Consider the following 16,203-nt stretch of genomic DNA (forward strand, 5'->3'; position numbering starts at 1 on the left):
TTGACATTCAAGTTTTCCAAAAGTTGCTTCATTTTGTAATCTGAAATTATCAGAAGAACGGGCCCATGCTCTGAATCTACCGTAAGCTTTCTCTGGGTTACTGGAAATGATCCTGCGGGTGGGAACGTTAGAGCACACCCATAGCACCCCCTGATTGTCGTAATAGTGACCAAAGTGGACCGTGGAGCTTTCATCATGAGGAAATGCACAAATGACCATTACCCTTAGCTGGGTCTTCCATTGCTTCCTCTTACTCGTGTCAGGTATCGTGTCTTAGTCGCTCTGCCATTTTCCTTTTGATTAGTATTAATATAAGATTGTGTCCCAGTTGTATTTCCTCTTAAAACAATATCGGCGACCAGCACCACCACCGTTAGCTGCGGGAAATATAATGTCCTTAGCGACCTTTTCATTTCGTTACCGTTGTTATTTGCATTTTTCTGGTGTGCAGTCATCTAGGGAGAGTAAGCCGTTCGTTATTTGATGGCAATTTAATTTTGTAAAGGCAAAATGATGAAAAATTGTTTATGCTTAATTACATGTTTATTTTAAACACTTTATATATATATATCTCAAACTGTCTTTGTAAACATTCCACACCACTGACTCTGAATTTCTCATTTCTTTTCAGCACGTTACGCAATGTTTCATACGGTTGTTGCGTGAGAGCCGATATTTTGTTACTTAAGCCGCAATTATTTAGTCCCTTTCCTGAAAATCATAATAACATTTGAACTGCTAGTTTGTGCTGAATTTCCGGACATTGTTGTATTCAGTATCGATTTCGGTAGAAACGTTTGATTAAATAACTGAACGCACTTGCAATAACGAGTCATCCCGCTATTCCAACATGGCGGAAGGTCAGGAGAGCACGAAGAAAATTAATGTCACAGTTAAAACGCCGAAAGAAAAACAAAATATTGAAATTGAAGAAAATGCTTCAATTAAAGACGTAAGTCTGAGCTTCATTATTTAGCAATCTTCTGCACTTCCTATCATTTACTTGGACGGTGTGTGATAGTTGATGACGAAGCCACTTTTAGCTTGTGATATCTGTTTTTGTAGTTTCCTTCTGCTCTTGCACCTTGACATGCTTTTAATTTTGTTTATTTCAGTTTAAGGACCTAGTGGCGAAGAAATTCAGCGCAGAACCAGATCAGTTATGCCTGATTTTTGCTGGGAAGATAATGAAAGATCACGAATCTTTGCAAACTCACAACATAAAGGATGGATTGACAGTGCATCTCGTGATTAAGACGAGTTCTCGTGGGACAAGTGAACAGCCGGGATCAGCACCTGCACCTCGTAATCCTGGTGAGCTGATTGCTTTTACAGAGCAAGATAATCAGTTTCTAGTATAGGCCCTGTATAGCCTTGTATAGCTTTGAAGAAGTACTTGTTTCCGACATGTAAAGGGATATATTAAGAATGTTAATTCTACTGGACAACTACTACAGTTTACATAGCAAAGTGATAGGGTAAACTGTTCATTTACTCCGTTTAACTTATAAGATTTTACTATTTCTTCGAGGAATTCGTGTTGGATGTTTTGTTTGGTGTTTGTGTAGATTTTATTTACCCAAATATGGGTGGTGTTAGCATCTCTCAGTACCCTTACAAATTATTGCATTCAGTTATGTCGCAGGAATGAATAGTTAATGTATGAATATTCAATTATGACTTGAATATGAGGAATGTTTTGAATGATGCATATTTCAACTAAGTGCAGAGTGCTGGGTCTGCTTGCGACGGATTGCCATCCCTTATGCAGAGGGGTTGATGCAAATCTAGTGTAGACACCACAGGTTTCTGAAATTTTTGCTAAGGAAGGGTAAATATTTGAGAATTTTTGACGGTCACCATGTAATTGTTGATATTGGACAGTTATTACAGTATTATGGGACTGCAGTGGTAAGGTTGAGTTGTATGTTTTGTGATTTTCACTATATGCAGTGCGTACTGGTGTCACAGAAACTAACCGTTCAGTATCGGTAATCATGTTGCTGACAGTTGAGGAGTAGGTATAACTTTACATCCCGCAGCCCAACGTTTATAACATTATAAGGAAGTGAAAATAATGCAAATCTTACTTGGAATTCATTTTAGAGGAGAGATGTGTTCATTGCGAAGTCTAGGAACCCACCATCCCGCCCCCAGAAGTACATTTACTTTTATAACCTAATAAAGAGTAGCAGCTGCCATCGTCCATGGCTAAGTAGCTTCTTGCATTCTCATTGGTCAACGGGAACGGAATGTGACGTCATTGCCATCAATGCTGATAAATACATTGCGTGACCAACCCCGGCTGAATAAAAGTACAAACAAAAAACACCATGTAAAATAACTATGCGTCTTTCCACACGAAACTAGGGGCCTAGGGCCGCTTCGCGGCGACTAACTGTCCAGACCAATGGTCCTGTCCACGGCAAGAATCCTAACCGTCCAGACCAATCGTCTTCCTTCCAGACCAGTCGTGTTTCCTCCCGAAACTAGAGGCCTAAGGCCGCTTCGCGGCTTCTAACCGTCCAGACCAATGGTCTTGTCCACGGCAAGAATCCTAACCGTCCAGACCAATAGTCTTGTCCACGGCAAGAATCCTAACCGTCCAGACCAATCGTCTTCCTTCCAGACCAATCGTGTTTCCTCCCGAAACTAGAGGCCTAAGGCCGCTTCGCGGCTTCTAACCGTCCAGACCAATGGTCTTGTCCACGGCAAGAATCCTAACCGTCCAGACCAATAGTCTTGTCCACGGCAAGAATCCTAACCGTCCAGCCCTATCGTCTTCCTTCCAGACCAATCGTGTTTCCTTACGAAACTAAGAAGCCTAGGGCCGCTTCGCGGCTTCTAACCGTCCAGGCCAGTGGTCTTGTCCAGATCCTATCCTAATCGTCCGCACGGCAAGAATCTAGTCCAGATCCGATCCTTACCGTCCGCACGGCAAGAACCAGTCCAGGTCAATCTTGTAACAATAATCACCACCACCAGCTATCGAAGCACCTCATTGATTATTTCCAAAGTACAGATGTAGGCAGAACTGAGCACCGGTTTTGTGACTGTGTAAACAAACGACAGTCGCTCCGCGTGCGGCTGAATGTAACGAGTACTGGGCTGCGAGAAGTAAAGCATTGATGAGGAGTATCTGCTCAAAAGGTGCTATTTCCGCTTCCAAAAAATAAATTGTATTTCGTCCACGTGCATTACAGTAGTTGAATACAATCGAGGCCAAAAGATGTAATTCCTTAAAAGTTGTATCAAACCCGATCATGGATATGTTCCATGTGCCTTTTATTTTATGGTTTTTGCGCTTTTCCTATAAGGTGGAAATAGCACCTTTTGAACAGACACTCCTCAGTTATGCGTATTTTAAATGACACCTAATTATGATGGCGTTTCCTGCTGAGCCTTATCTGTCACTGACTGTGGTTTTTTAATTGACACAGGATCCAATCTGTTACGAACAGGATTGGAGGCTTTGTCCCAAAGTCATTTTTGCCCGGATAGTGGTGTAGTGTGCTGTGTATTCCTTGAGTTGCCATCAGTGTAAGAGAGAGTTGCCACGTGTATCTTATGTCGGGAAGGTTAAGATTATGAAGTACGATAAGGTATCATGTTGTGATTTTGGCTGGGTAAGGAGATGGGTCGTGATTTACTTCTGCCGGGCTGAGGGCTCAGATGGTTGAGCCGCTGACCTTCTGACCCAACTTGGCAGGTTTGATCCTGGTTCAGTCCAGTGGTAGGCCTACTTGAAGGCGTTCAAATACGTCAGCCTCGTGTCAGTAGATTTACTGGTATGAAAAATAACTGCAGGACTAAATTCTGGCACCTCGGAGTCTCCAGAAGCCATAAAAGTAGTTTGTGGGACGTAAAAATGAATAACCTTATTTTTCTGTAAAATGACATTGTTATTGATGTGGTTCACCTCTGCAACGTAATGGTTAGCACTATTAGCTGCCAGTCTTTGTGGCCCGTGTTTGATTCTTTTTACTGCCAGAGAATTTAGAATGGCAGGAGGGATGATATGTAGTTCAAGTGGTACATGCAGCTCACCTTTATTGGGGGTGTGCCTGAAAAGAGCTGCACCACCTCGGCCTCATGGCACAAGTTGACTTTCTATTATTGATCTGCATATTAGGTAGTGTGTATGTATTATCACCATTGACGTGTGATAGTTTTGTTCCAGTCTTCATTACCTTTGGATTTCATTTACCATAGAAAAATACATAAATGTAGCGACAATTTATTACAATCTTGTCCGTCCAACCACATAAGGAACTGTCTATAGATTAACATTACTAATCTACCGGGCGAGTTGGCCGTGTGTTTAGGGACGCGCAGTGTGACCTTGCATCCGGGAGATAATGGGTTCGAACCCCACTGTCGACAGCCCTGAAGATGGTTTTCCGTTGTTTTCCGTTTTCATACCAGTCAAATGATGGGGCTGTGTCTTAATTCCATGGCAAATTCCTTCCCACTCCTAGGCTTTTCCTATCCCATCGTCGGCATAAGACCTAGGTGTGTGGGTGCGACCTAAAACAAATTTAAAAACAAAAATGCTTAATTTAAGGTACCGGCACCCTAAGTGGTGTAGTTTAATTTTATTATGAGGCAATTCTGGAGCTTTTCACAACTTCATTGTCTAAGATTGAGGCCATGTGATGTTCACTTTTATTCGGCAGTCTGAACAACTGTAATGTGTCTTTACAGTTCGACAGTCTTTCATGTATATTCCTATATTTGAACTGTTGCTCTATTGGTGTGAAGCTATAAACAATGACACTGCCTACCTAATTGAAAATAAAGTAGAGCTAGAATACCATCCCATCTAGCACCACGTCATAACACACTCCACTAGACATTTGTTCTTAGTGGCTACATCGCTTGTTCGGACAATGCTACCACTTGTTCAGACAAAATTCCGGGTGCGGCTGGTTGGTGCATTACAGCAGCACAAACAGTGTTCGGGAGTGGACAAAACTTTAATTTCTGGTATTACTCCAGCCCTGTTGACAACATATTTATAATGTTATAAGTGTAAATTAATGAAATCTTACTTGAAGTGAGTTCATTGCGATGTCCAGGAACCCACCATCCCGCCCGAAGACGTACATTTATAACCTAATAAACAGTATTAGACGCCATTTTCATTTCTGAGGTAGGTACTTGCATTCCTATTGGCCAATGTAAAGTAACATGTGATCTCGTTCCCGTCAATAATGTTGATCATATTCCGTTACCAACCCCAGCACAATAAAAGCGCAAGAAAATGTAACATGTCAAGGAAACAACGTACGATAAACTCCAGACCAATGGTCTTATCCAGGTCTTATCCTAACGTCTGCATGGCAAAAACAACTCCTCACCTATCGCGTAACAGTAATCACCACCACAAGCTATCGAGGCACCACTCATTCATTAGTTCCTAAGTACAGAGGTTGGCAGCACTGAGCACCGCTTGACAACATCCTTCCTGAGAAGGCCGCGAGCGTGTAGAGAAACGACAGTCGTTCTGCGGGTGTGAAAGTCTTGTCAACCGGGCTGGAGTAATGATTAATTTCTTGCCTGTATAGAACGCGGACAGAGATTGGCCTGGACCCACTTAAAAAGTGACAGTGACAAGACCATTTGTTTGGTTAGATCCCAGACTTTCACAACAAGCAAAGGGGATCTGGGGACATATAGTAAGCCCCCAAGTCAGGCCACAAAGCAGCATGCAGGCATCTAGTATCCCCTTGGAGTACAAACCCTATCACCATCGATTTAACCCTTTTGGGACCATAAGAACTGTGACAGAGTTTTTGGTTTTTTTTAGTAGTTTGTTAGCATAGTTAATGTCTTTATGGTTTCTAATACACGTTATGTGCATTTACTTCAAGCTGTTGTGATTAGACTAATTAGAATTGTGTGGGACATGTGTGTCCTTTTCCCACATAATTTTTAATGTCAACTGCGCTTATGAATAAGACATCGCTAGGCTACCCTATGCCATTGTTCGATAAGTTATATTTTAAAAGATATTAAGGATTAAATATTTGGATTGAGCCAAGTATCTGCATGAAAATACATGCATAATTCAGTTGATCTACAATTTGTCCATCAAAGTATCAAGACTGTATCTTTGTGTAACTTCTTCAGGGGAAGGAATTTAAAGTTCACTGTATTGCATGAATTCTTTCGAAGCAGTTCGTATTGTTTGTAAAGCACAGATGTACATTCACATTTCACACAGATTATTTGTACAGTTCTTTGCTCTTGGCACATATCCACATTGGACTGGCCCTTTCGTTACCACATGCTCTGGTTTTCCTTACGCACATTTTTTTTTTTTTCAAGGGTTTGTTTAGGGAAGTGATTTCTTTTGACTAGTGTACTCTCTAATGTCTTTCTAGCAATTTTCTTTCAATATTCAAAAGTAGTTAAATTGTGAATGTTCCTTCAAAAGCTGATTGTAAATAATACATATTATCCGCGCACTTTTTAGTGATAGATTTTTGTACTCGTTGGAGAAGTAAGAAGGGTTCCGTTAATACTGCCAACTGAATGGAAATGAAATCTGAATTGAATCGATAATATGATCGATCGATATGAATTTTATAAACCTTTATTATTTTAAGCAAACAACTGTGTCACACACACAATATTTTAATACTATATAACATTTCCCGTTGCGAAACTTGTTCCTAGCATGAATTCTATAGTTTGGCTTTGCTGTGTAAACAACAACAGTACGAGTACTTAAAGTGTACGCCAGATGGCGCACAGCGATGATAAGCGATTCTTAGTTTGTGTTTCAAAGGTTGCCAATACGAATCTCGAAGATAACCAAAGTCGACCGCTTCAGCACTAGGGTGTAAATCTATCACTAAAAAGTGCGCGGATAATACATACATACATACATACATACATACATACATCTTCATTAGGGCCTATAGACTGGCCTCTGTGAATTTACTAATCACTGCTGCAATTCTGTATTTGTAACTTATTCTGCTGCTTCGTTTAGTTCTATATCTCTTATCTTTAAATTGTTATAAACTGAGTCTGTCATCATCTTGGTCTCTCTACTCCTCTTACCCTCCATAAGACATTCCATTATTCTCCTAGGTTACCTATCCTCCTTTATTCACCTCACATGACCCCACCACTCAAGCTGGTTTATGTGCACAGATTCATCCATCGATTTCATTCCTAACTTATCCTTTATCTCCTCATTCGGAGTACCCTCCTGCTATTGTTCCCACCTGTTTGCACCAGCTGTCATTCTTGCTACTTTCATGTCTGTTATTTCTAGCTTATAAGATAACATTAGTCCACCCAGATTTCACTCCTATAAAGCAAATTTGGTCTGAAAACAGACCTATGTAAAGATACAATACTGTTTGTTGCAACTAGGAGCTCACTGTATCAGCTTTACTGCACCTTGATTCAGTCTTGCTATACTATCATCCTGGGAGAACACACATCCTAAATACTTGAAATTATCTACCTGTTCCAGCTTTATATCACCAATCTGACATTCAGTTCTCTTGGATTTCTTATCTACTGACAAATTTAGAAAGGCTAATTTTCATACCATACTCATTGCACCTAAGATATTAGATATTAGACTGCAGGTTTTTGGTACAATCTGCCGTTAAGACCAAGTTGTCAGCATAGGCCAGATTGCTTACTACTTTTCCATCTAACTGAATTCCTCCCTGCCATTTAATACCTTTTAGCAGATGATCCTTGTGAACTATGAACAACTAAAGTGAAAGATTACAGCATTGTCTAGCTCTTGTATGTACCTTGAACCAAGAACCCATTCTACCATCAATTCTCACTGCAGCCCAATTGTCAACATAAATGCCTTTGATTTTAAAATCTACCCTTGATGTCATAGTCCCACAGTACGGCTAACATCTTTTCCCAAGGTACTCTTGTCATATGCCTTCTCTAGATCTACAAAACATAAACATAACTGTCTATTCCTCTTATGGCATTTTTCAGTTACGCGGCGCGTACTGAAAATCTGATCCTGACAGCCTGTGGTCTGAAACCACACTGGTTTTCATCCAAATTCCTCTCAACAACTGATTGCACTCAGCCTTCCAAGATGCCAGTGAACACCTTACCTGGTATAATGATCAATGAGATACCTCAATAGTTATTGCAATCCTTCCAGTTCCCTTGCTTATGGAGAGGTGCAATTACTGCTTTTGTCCAATCAGAAGGTACCGTACCTTACTAATACTCTATACTGTATTCATCTTATTACTCTATGAAGCCCTTTGATTGCTGCTATCCCACTATAATTCACAATTTCAGGTCGATCATCTATTCCTGCTGCTTTATAACAATGGAGTTTATTTACCATCCTTTCCATTTCTTTAAGTGTAATTTCAACATCATCATTGTCCTCCTCCTCATAAGCTTTGGTTATTCATGATGTCACCAGGTATATTTCCTTTTATGTTGATAAGATTTGTACAATATCCTTCCATCTCTCCAGTGATTTCCTGGGATCTGTGTGTTCACCTGAGTTAACCAAAACACTATTCATTTCCTTCTTCCCCTCCCTTCTTAAGATTATTTATTACTGTCCAGAAGAGTTTCCCTTCTGCTTGACCTAGCCTTTCCAGGTTATTATCAAAATCTTCCCATGACATCTCCGTCGATTCAACAACTATTTGTTTCGCTGTGTTTCTTTTCTCAACGTTCAATTCCCTGTCTGCATCAGTCCTTGTTTGGAGCCATTTCTGATACACCTTCTTTTTATGTTTACAAGCTGCTGTCACTTTATCATTCCACCGAGATGTTTTTTTTCCCCCCCCTCATCTTTACACACAGTTTTCTCTGGGCATTCCCTTGCTGTTTCTACTACAACATCCTTGTATGCCACCATTCTCTTTCTATATCCTGAGCATGCTTACTGTCCATTGTTTGGAACTTCTTGTCCTGGAGATTTTGTAGCCTCATTTCATCTACAGACATATTTTACTCTCTCTCTTCTAGGCCTAGAGATATTTTTGAGGGAAATAACAGGTAAGACAGCTCGAAACCTATCCTGAATTTTTTTTGGCACAGTTATTTTTACTGTAAGGGGATAGCGTGTGGAGAATCGGCCTCCATTTTTAACTGCAAGGCTCCGAAATCGTACCTTGAATCCTGGTACACAAGCGTGATGGGTGGCGCAGCTGGGCATTTCTGCATGCAGTCTCTTGATCTGCTCTGAAGCTGTAATGTTCGACTCACTAGTCAATCATTCACAGAAATTTAGCAGAAATGACTGGTGTAAATTTCATGATGATAATACAAGTTTTTTACACCAGGCACAATGAATTAGAAAATTGTTGCACAGTTCTTCACAGCTTTCTTCTTCCCCAAACAATATTTAGTGAGTACTATGAACTTGGGAGGTCACTCGCTTGTGTAATTCATTGCAAACCATGAATATTTTATCATATCCTGAAATCATGTGGTGGAATTCAACTTTAACATCATTATGAGAATTTAGAATTTCTGTTAATCGGAGGTAAAAAAAACAACAACTTTCAATTGCCAGAAGAAGATTGTTTTGTGTGGAGGGATGTCATCAAGACAAGATGTATCACAGTACGTGGTCCTCGAATCTAAGAGCAGGGCACAGTTGTTTCCACAGAGAACGGAAAGCCAGCTTCTCTAAACCATATTTTCAATTCTATTTTTCCTTTTTTTCCTGATACTGTGGTGGTGACAATGTTATATGCTGAATTTTTTTTTTTAAATCAGAGGACCAAAGGTTCCGGTCAGCTCCTGCAGTACAATAAATAATTTAGGGAACAAATCCATTCTGATTGTTGGCATTATGGTGTATGAATGTGTTAGTGAACTAATTGATTGGGCTATCATGTGTGTGTTTCTCGCTTACAAAAGATAGTCCTTTTCTAATGCATTTCACACTTGAACCCGCTTTGATCAGTGTTTTAAATTGAGGACTGGGTGTAATGGAGACATCATCTCGAGTCCTGTCCAGAAATTCTTCTGCAGCCTTATTCTTCTGTTTTTCGTCCTAGATATGCAAACGGCATACACATTTCGTAATTCTCCTACTCTCAATTCTGTGTTGTTTTGTGAAAGGGCTGATCCAGGCATAAGAGGCAGATAAATTACTTTTTTGATAGATAGTTCACGTGTAATTTCCAAAGCCCACAGCAGTAAATCCTTATCACTTACATTTCACCTTCCCCTTCTTGCCTTCAAAAAAAATGGGAATAGAGTTTTTAATTAATAAAGTAGAAATGTGCACAAATTATGCATTTGATTATGGTTTTGTGCAGTTGTCTGATTGATTTCAAATGCTTTTCACATGTCACTACATGATATCGGCCGCAGTATTTATCACATAAATCACATACACTATCTTGTCATAGGTCGTGAAAGAATTTCGATTTGCATAGTTTATGGTGGTAGCAGTCTGGTGATCGTTCTGATATATGTGGCTTTAGTAGCTGCTGCTGCTCTTTGTGCCGTGTGAATCCTGAACGAGTGCGCTGTTGACTTACAACTGAAAGATTTCCATTCCTAACAACTTCTTAATGCTGTACGGCGCACTGGACTTTAATCGTAAATAAACAACGTGACTTCGGTTCATTTGTTCTTCAGTTGGATAACAGCATCTTAAAGGAGCCAGTATATACTAATCTCCTTATCTAGCAACTCAAGGATTCCTATCTTTAACATCTTTTTAATGCACACTGGACTTTTTATGAATCTCTGTCATGGAGTTATGTTTTAACATAGTGCTGCATGTCTCTATAATTCTTTTCTCAATATCTCACATGGTATGTACATTTACGAGACCTTATGTGTCTTTACATTGTTTGATTTCTTCGGTATTTATGTTTTAATTTTGATTTAGGCTGATGACCTAAAATTAGGTTGAAACTAGTCCCTAATGATTTATGTAATTTTTATTTTTTTCGCTATTGGCTTTACGTCGCATTGACACAGATATGTCTTATGGCGACGATGGGACAGGAAAGGCTAGGACTGGGAAGGAAGTGGCCGTGGCCTTAATTAAGGTACAGCCCCAGCATTTGCCTGGTGTGACAATGAGAAACCATGGAAAACCATCTTCAGGGCTGCCAACAGTGAGGTTCGAACCTACTATCTCCCGAATACTGGGTTTTTATGTAATTTAAACTCTGTATATTTTGTATTGAAAGTTAATAATACATTAGTTTAATTCTATTATAATCACAGTTCAATATGGATCTATCATAATGAAACTTATTTCATTTAGTTGTAGTAGTCCTTCCTTGAAGTACACTTTTTCTTCTGAGGAGAGACGTCCTCCCTTCCTGAAGACTGTGTGTTCGGTCTTCCCTGCGTTGATCTGAAGTCCATTTTCATCTGCCCATCTTCCTAGAGCGTTTATTCCTTTTTGCAGCTCCTCTAAGTCATGTGAACCTACTACCATGTCATCTGCATATACATATATCTTGAGGTCCTTTGTTAGTTTCCTAATTGCCCGCATGGCATCATGCGTAGCCACATTGAATAGTAAAGGGCTAAGAGGGTCTTCATGTAGTACTCCATTAGTCTGTGTAATTTCGTCTGTTGTTGAAACATCTGTGATTCAAAGAAAGTTGTTGTGAGTCAGGACAACGAGCTCCTTGTTCCTCTTCGCCATCTGATCTGATTTGGAAGACATGATCATCTTGTTTAGACCATCAAATGCTTTGGTGAAATCTATGAATACTGCATGGAATTTACCACAGGGAAGTTGTATCGCATCTTCTGTGTCGTCAATAAGGTTTTTGATAGCCTGGATTGTACTTCTTCCTTTCCTAAAGCCGAATTGTTCCTCTGGAAATTTGTTGTCAATTTCTTCTATGAGCCTTTTAGTCATCAACATTAATAATTTAAGGAGGCTATTCTCTAAGGCAATCCCTCGATAGGAGTTAGGATTACATGGGTCCCCTTTCCCTTTGTAGAGCGCCCTTACTGTTGATTTCTTCCATGCTACCGGGATGTTTCCTTCTTGAAGGCAGAGATTCATCATGTCCGTGAGAGCTGGAAGCAGTACGTTAGTAGATGCTTTCAGGTGTTCATTGAAGATACCATCCGGTCCCGATGCTTTCTTGTTTTTCAGTCTTGATAAGTTGTCTTGGATCTCTTGTGTTGTAAATTGGCTTGTGTTGCAGTCGTGTCTTGTTGTCATCTCATGAGCTGCCGTGATTCTCCTCGGGTTTCGGATGTCGACGAAGTGTTCCTCTCAGATTGCATTTCAACTTTCCCCATTGATTGTGCTTTTTGTGGATTTAGTGCTGTGTAGGGGGTTTCTTTGGCTTCTTCCATCATTCTGTTCACTTCAAGTTCCGTGATTCATCTCGCATATGTCTAAGTAGGTTTTTATATGCTCTTCTGAGATGCTGTAAGCGTTCATGTCATCTTGGCTATTGCTTTGTTTGGCCTTCTGAAGGGCTTGTAGGACTCGTTTCCTCTCTAGGTACCATGATCGGTTGAACCACAGTCTAATATATACAGTTGCGAAGCTCTAATAAGAGGAAGGTTCATCCACTTGACAGCTGGAGCAACACTAGCACCTCTAGCGGCTAGGTAGAGGCAACTTGCTAGCAGACAACAGGGAACGAATTACCACTACAGTCTAAAATGGTCATAACTTCTGAACCATTCATGCAAATAATGTCCTGACAAGCTTATTGTAATCCTTATGAAATAGTGGAGGAGATCAAACAATTTATTTCGATGAGGAGTTTGAGGATAATATCGAAATATTTGTTTAATCTTAAGGAGTTACGTTTTCTTACCACGTACTATAACATAAAATCGCTTCTAGAGGGTAAACGGTTCGAAATAGGTATATACTTTCGTGGACTTTTTTGTAGAAGTTTTTATGCTCTACAATTCCTACGCTTACACTTGGGGTCTATCATTGACGGTTCAGGCAGCGTAAGCCAAGAAAGCAAGTAGAGCTTGGTAGAGCGCTGGCCTTCTTAGCCCAACTTGGCAGGTTCGATGTCGGTCACTTGCTTTCTTGGCTTATGTTGCCTGAACCGTCAACTATAGACCCCAAGTGTAAGTGTACAAATTGTAGAGCATAGAAACCTCTACAAAAATGTCCAGGATGGTATCTACCTATTTCGAACCGGTTGCCCTCTAGAAGCGATTTTATGGTCCGCGGTAAAGAAAAATAACTCCTTAAGATTAAATAAATATTTCGATATTATCCTCGAACTCCTCATCGAAATAAATTGTTCGACCTCTTCCACTATTTCATAAGGATTACAATAACCTTGTCAGGACATTATTTGCATGAATGGTTCAGAAGTTATGACCATTTTAGACTGTAGGGTATATTTGTTACCTTTTGTCTGCTAGCAACTTGCCTCTACCTCGCCGCTTGGAGCGCTGCAGTCACCTCGGATGAAAAATATCATTAGAGCTTCGCGACTGTATATATTAGACTGTGGTTGAACCACCTTTTGAGATCTTCGCTTGGTGACTACTTTTTCATACATATTTTTTTTAATGTTCCATTGGACTTCTGATGACATACCTGTATTTTCCAGTTGCTGGTTTCACAAGTAAAGATATCGCTCCGACTTCACTAGAGTATTTACGGATGTGTGAAAGAGATAATAGTTTTTTACCACCTTCATTGAGCCAGAATTTTACAGGTGCCCCCCCCCTCTCTTATACTGCATACTTATTTTTTTTCTGGGACTAAGAACATAACTAAAACTGAACGATTTGCATGGCGACGGACTCGTAGCATCACTAGATTCCAGAGAGTTATATTCTCGTTTCGAATTCGAACCTGGAACTTCACTTGCGATGGGCAGAAGGTTTTTATGAGCGGAATCACTTAAGTCTTTTTCACTGTCTCCACTGTGTACTTCAAGAGAAACCTCCTCAATATGTTGCACTCCTCTACTATTATTTTCCATCAAATTAATCGGATATTTCCCCATTTCCTTTTCTTTCGAGCTAATTTCTCTGGAAAACAAAAACCCCTTTTCGCAGAAATAACTCATTAGGCCTACAAATTCCGTTACTTTTATTAGGATTGAGAACGTCCTCCGAGGAACATATTTTCACTGTCTTCCTTTCTTTAAAACAACCATCGAAAGTGTTATGTTACTGCTGTATGCAGTGAAGCACCCTACAGCTTTGCGTATCACTGGCCTTGAGTACCTGGGACGTCAGGGCTGTCCACTCCCACCAAAATGTACATGTACGATAATCGTGCTACCTCCCATTGATCTATATGAGAGATTCTCCACATGATTTCAGAGACTTGCAGTTAGAGCTGGAGGCTGATATTCCACATGTTGTCCTCTTATAGTACAACGATTGTGTCAAAAAAATTCAGAATAGGTTTCGATCTGTCTTTCCTGATACTTCCCTTGTCAGTACACTACAGATAAGATAGTGGTTCGTTTTATCGAAAAATCTGGGAAAACTCACACATTCCTAACAGATTTCCTGAATTCAAAGTCTGTTATGATATATTCTTTTATGGATCTGGTGCCACTACCCTCCCAGGTGTTGTGGTGAATATCCTTATGCTTGAAGAATGTATTTGTAACTGCTAATCCCAAGCCAGCACATAAGGTCAGTAAGCACACCCCAATCCGATTTAACTTCCATATCTTTGCCACACTTACCAATCACCTTCCCCTATCTTTCAGTTCTGTTTCCAATTCTCGCATTGAAATCGCCCATTAGCACTATTTTATCCTTGCTGTTGAGACAGACTACAATGTCACTCAATGGTTCATAAAACTTGTCAGTGCCATCCTCATTTGCACCCTCACATGGTGAGTACGCTGAGATAATTCTCGTCCAAATTCCTCCACCTGCCAGAGCTACTCACATCGTTAGCTCAATTATGTGCCTAACAGAAACTATGTTGTGTATAGTTTTATTCCTGATGAAGAATCCTACCTCACACTCTGCCCTTCCCTTTTTAACACCCGCCAAGTACACTTTATAATCTCATATCTCTTCCTCGTTATCTTCCCTTACTTGAATATCATTAACTCAGCACACCCAGATGCATTCTCTTTGCTGACTCAGCCAATTCTTCTTTCTTCCTTAAGCCCCATTGAATTCAATTTTGTTCGCCAAGTTGTTTGCAAGGCGTCCCTCGCCTGTCAAATGGAAGTGGGACTTCGTTACTCCCATAAGTCCGAGGCTTGCTTAAAACCTTCTGAGCGTGCTCGGTGAAATTCTGTGAAGCAGGATGCTACCCTTCCTTACACACAATCCAAGTGAGAATCTCTCCAACGGGTTAGGGATCACAGGTGGATTGTGTAGTCCTAGCCACCTGAGCATAAGGAGGGCCATGACTCAGAATATGTCTGGGGTGCACACTCCCATTCTATAGCAACTGGTATCCTGACTCTCAGGACCACTTATTAGGCCACTCAGCCGTAGCCCACGGTTCACGAAGTAGGATGTGTTTACAGTAACCCACCGTGTAAGGTAGTTGCGTGTTATTACAGCGACTTGCCATCATGCTGGATCTGCACACAAAAGCGAATAATGCAAACGTTATTCACTGGTATGTCTAAGATGTCTGGATTTGGCTTTTCAGTTATATCCTGACCAACACCATCAGCATCTTGTGATAAAAGCATACAGTCCTCTATCAAGAACAAGGTTTTCTTCGTCACTTGAATCTGCTGTCAAACACTGTAAAAGCACTGTTTCTTTTAACAAAAACGGTATTTCTGAAGTCAGTTAAGAACAATTAGCAACATCAGTAGCTCAAACATTGCACAGCAATGCTGCAATAACTTATACACTCTGTCATTGGGAATGTAAATAGAAACAAAACAGTAATGTTTTTGGCCAGTACTACTATTTTGCATTCCCTTACAGGTCACAGGGACGTGTGTCCCATATATAACCCCCCCCCGAGAACTATGAAAATTGTTTTTTGTTGCTATTTCTTCTTGTAAAGCTAAAGGATACAATTTTAGAGAATTAATAAGTGAGATTACAGAGCAGTTATAGAATAAATATTGTAAATTATGAAAGTATGATATAATGAAATCAGCTGAAAAGGGGTAATTTAAGTATTGCGCCGTTCCTGCATCCAGGTAAGGATGCACAAGATCCAGGCTAGCTCAAATTATGATAATAATTGTCATTTCGTCTTTTACGGGCTATGAGTTCCGACTGAGAGGAAAGAACACCGATCTATACTCGTGG

At 40.2% G+C, this 16,203-nt stretch overlaps 1 protein-coding gene across 1 annotated transcript in view; it reads left to right on the forward strand.

The window, feature by feature from the left end:
• The first annotated feature begins 812 nt into the window (after positions 1 to 812).
• Ubqn (ubiquilin) overlaps positions 813 to 16,203 on the forward strand; it is a 156,458-nt gene continuing 141,067 nt past the window's right edge. The window contains exons 1-2 of the mRNA XM_067137095.2: positions 813 to 952; positions 1,116 to 1,314. Coding sequence (XP_066993196.2) covers positions 851 to 952; positions 1,116 to 1,314 — 301 coding nt within the window. The 5' untranslated portion in view covers positions 813 to 850. The remainder of the gene's footprint in view (positions 953 to 1,115; positions 1,315 to 16,203) is intronic.

Source organism: Anabrus simplex, chromosome 1 (assembly GCF_040414725.1).
Source record: "Anabrus simplex isolate iqAnaSimp1 chromosome 1, ASM4041472v1, whole genome shotgun sequence".
Classification (NCBI taxonomy): Eukaryota; Metazoa; Arthropoda; class Insecta; order Orthoptera; family Tettigoniidae; genus Anabrus; species Anabrus simplex.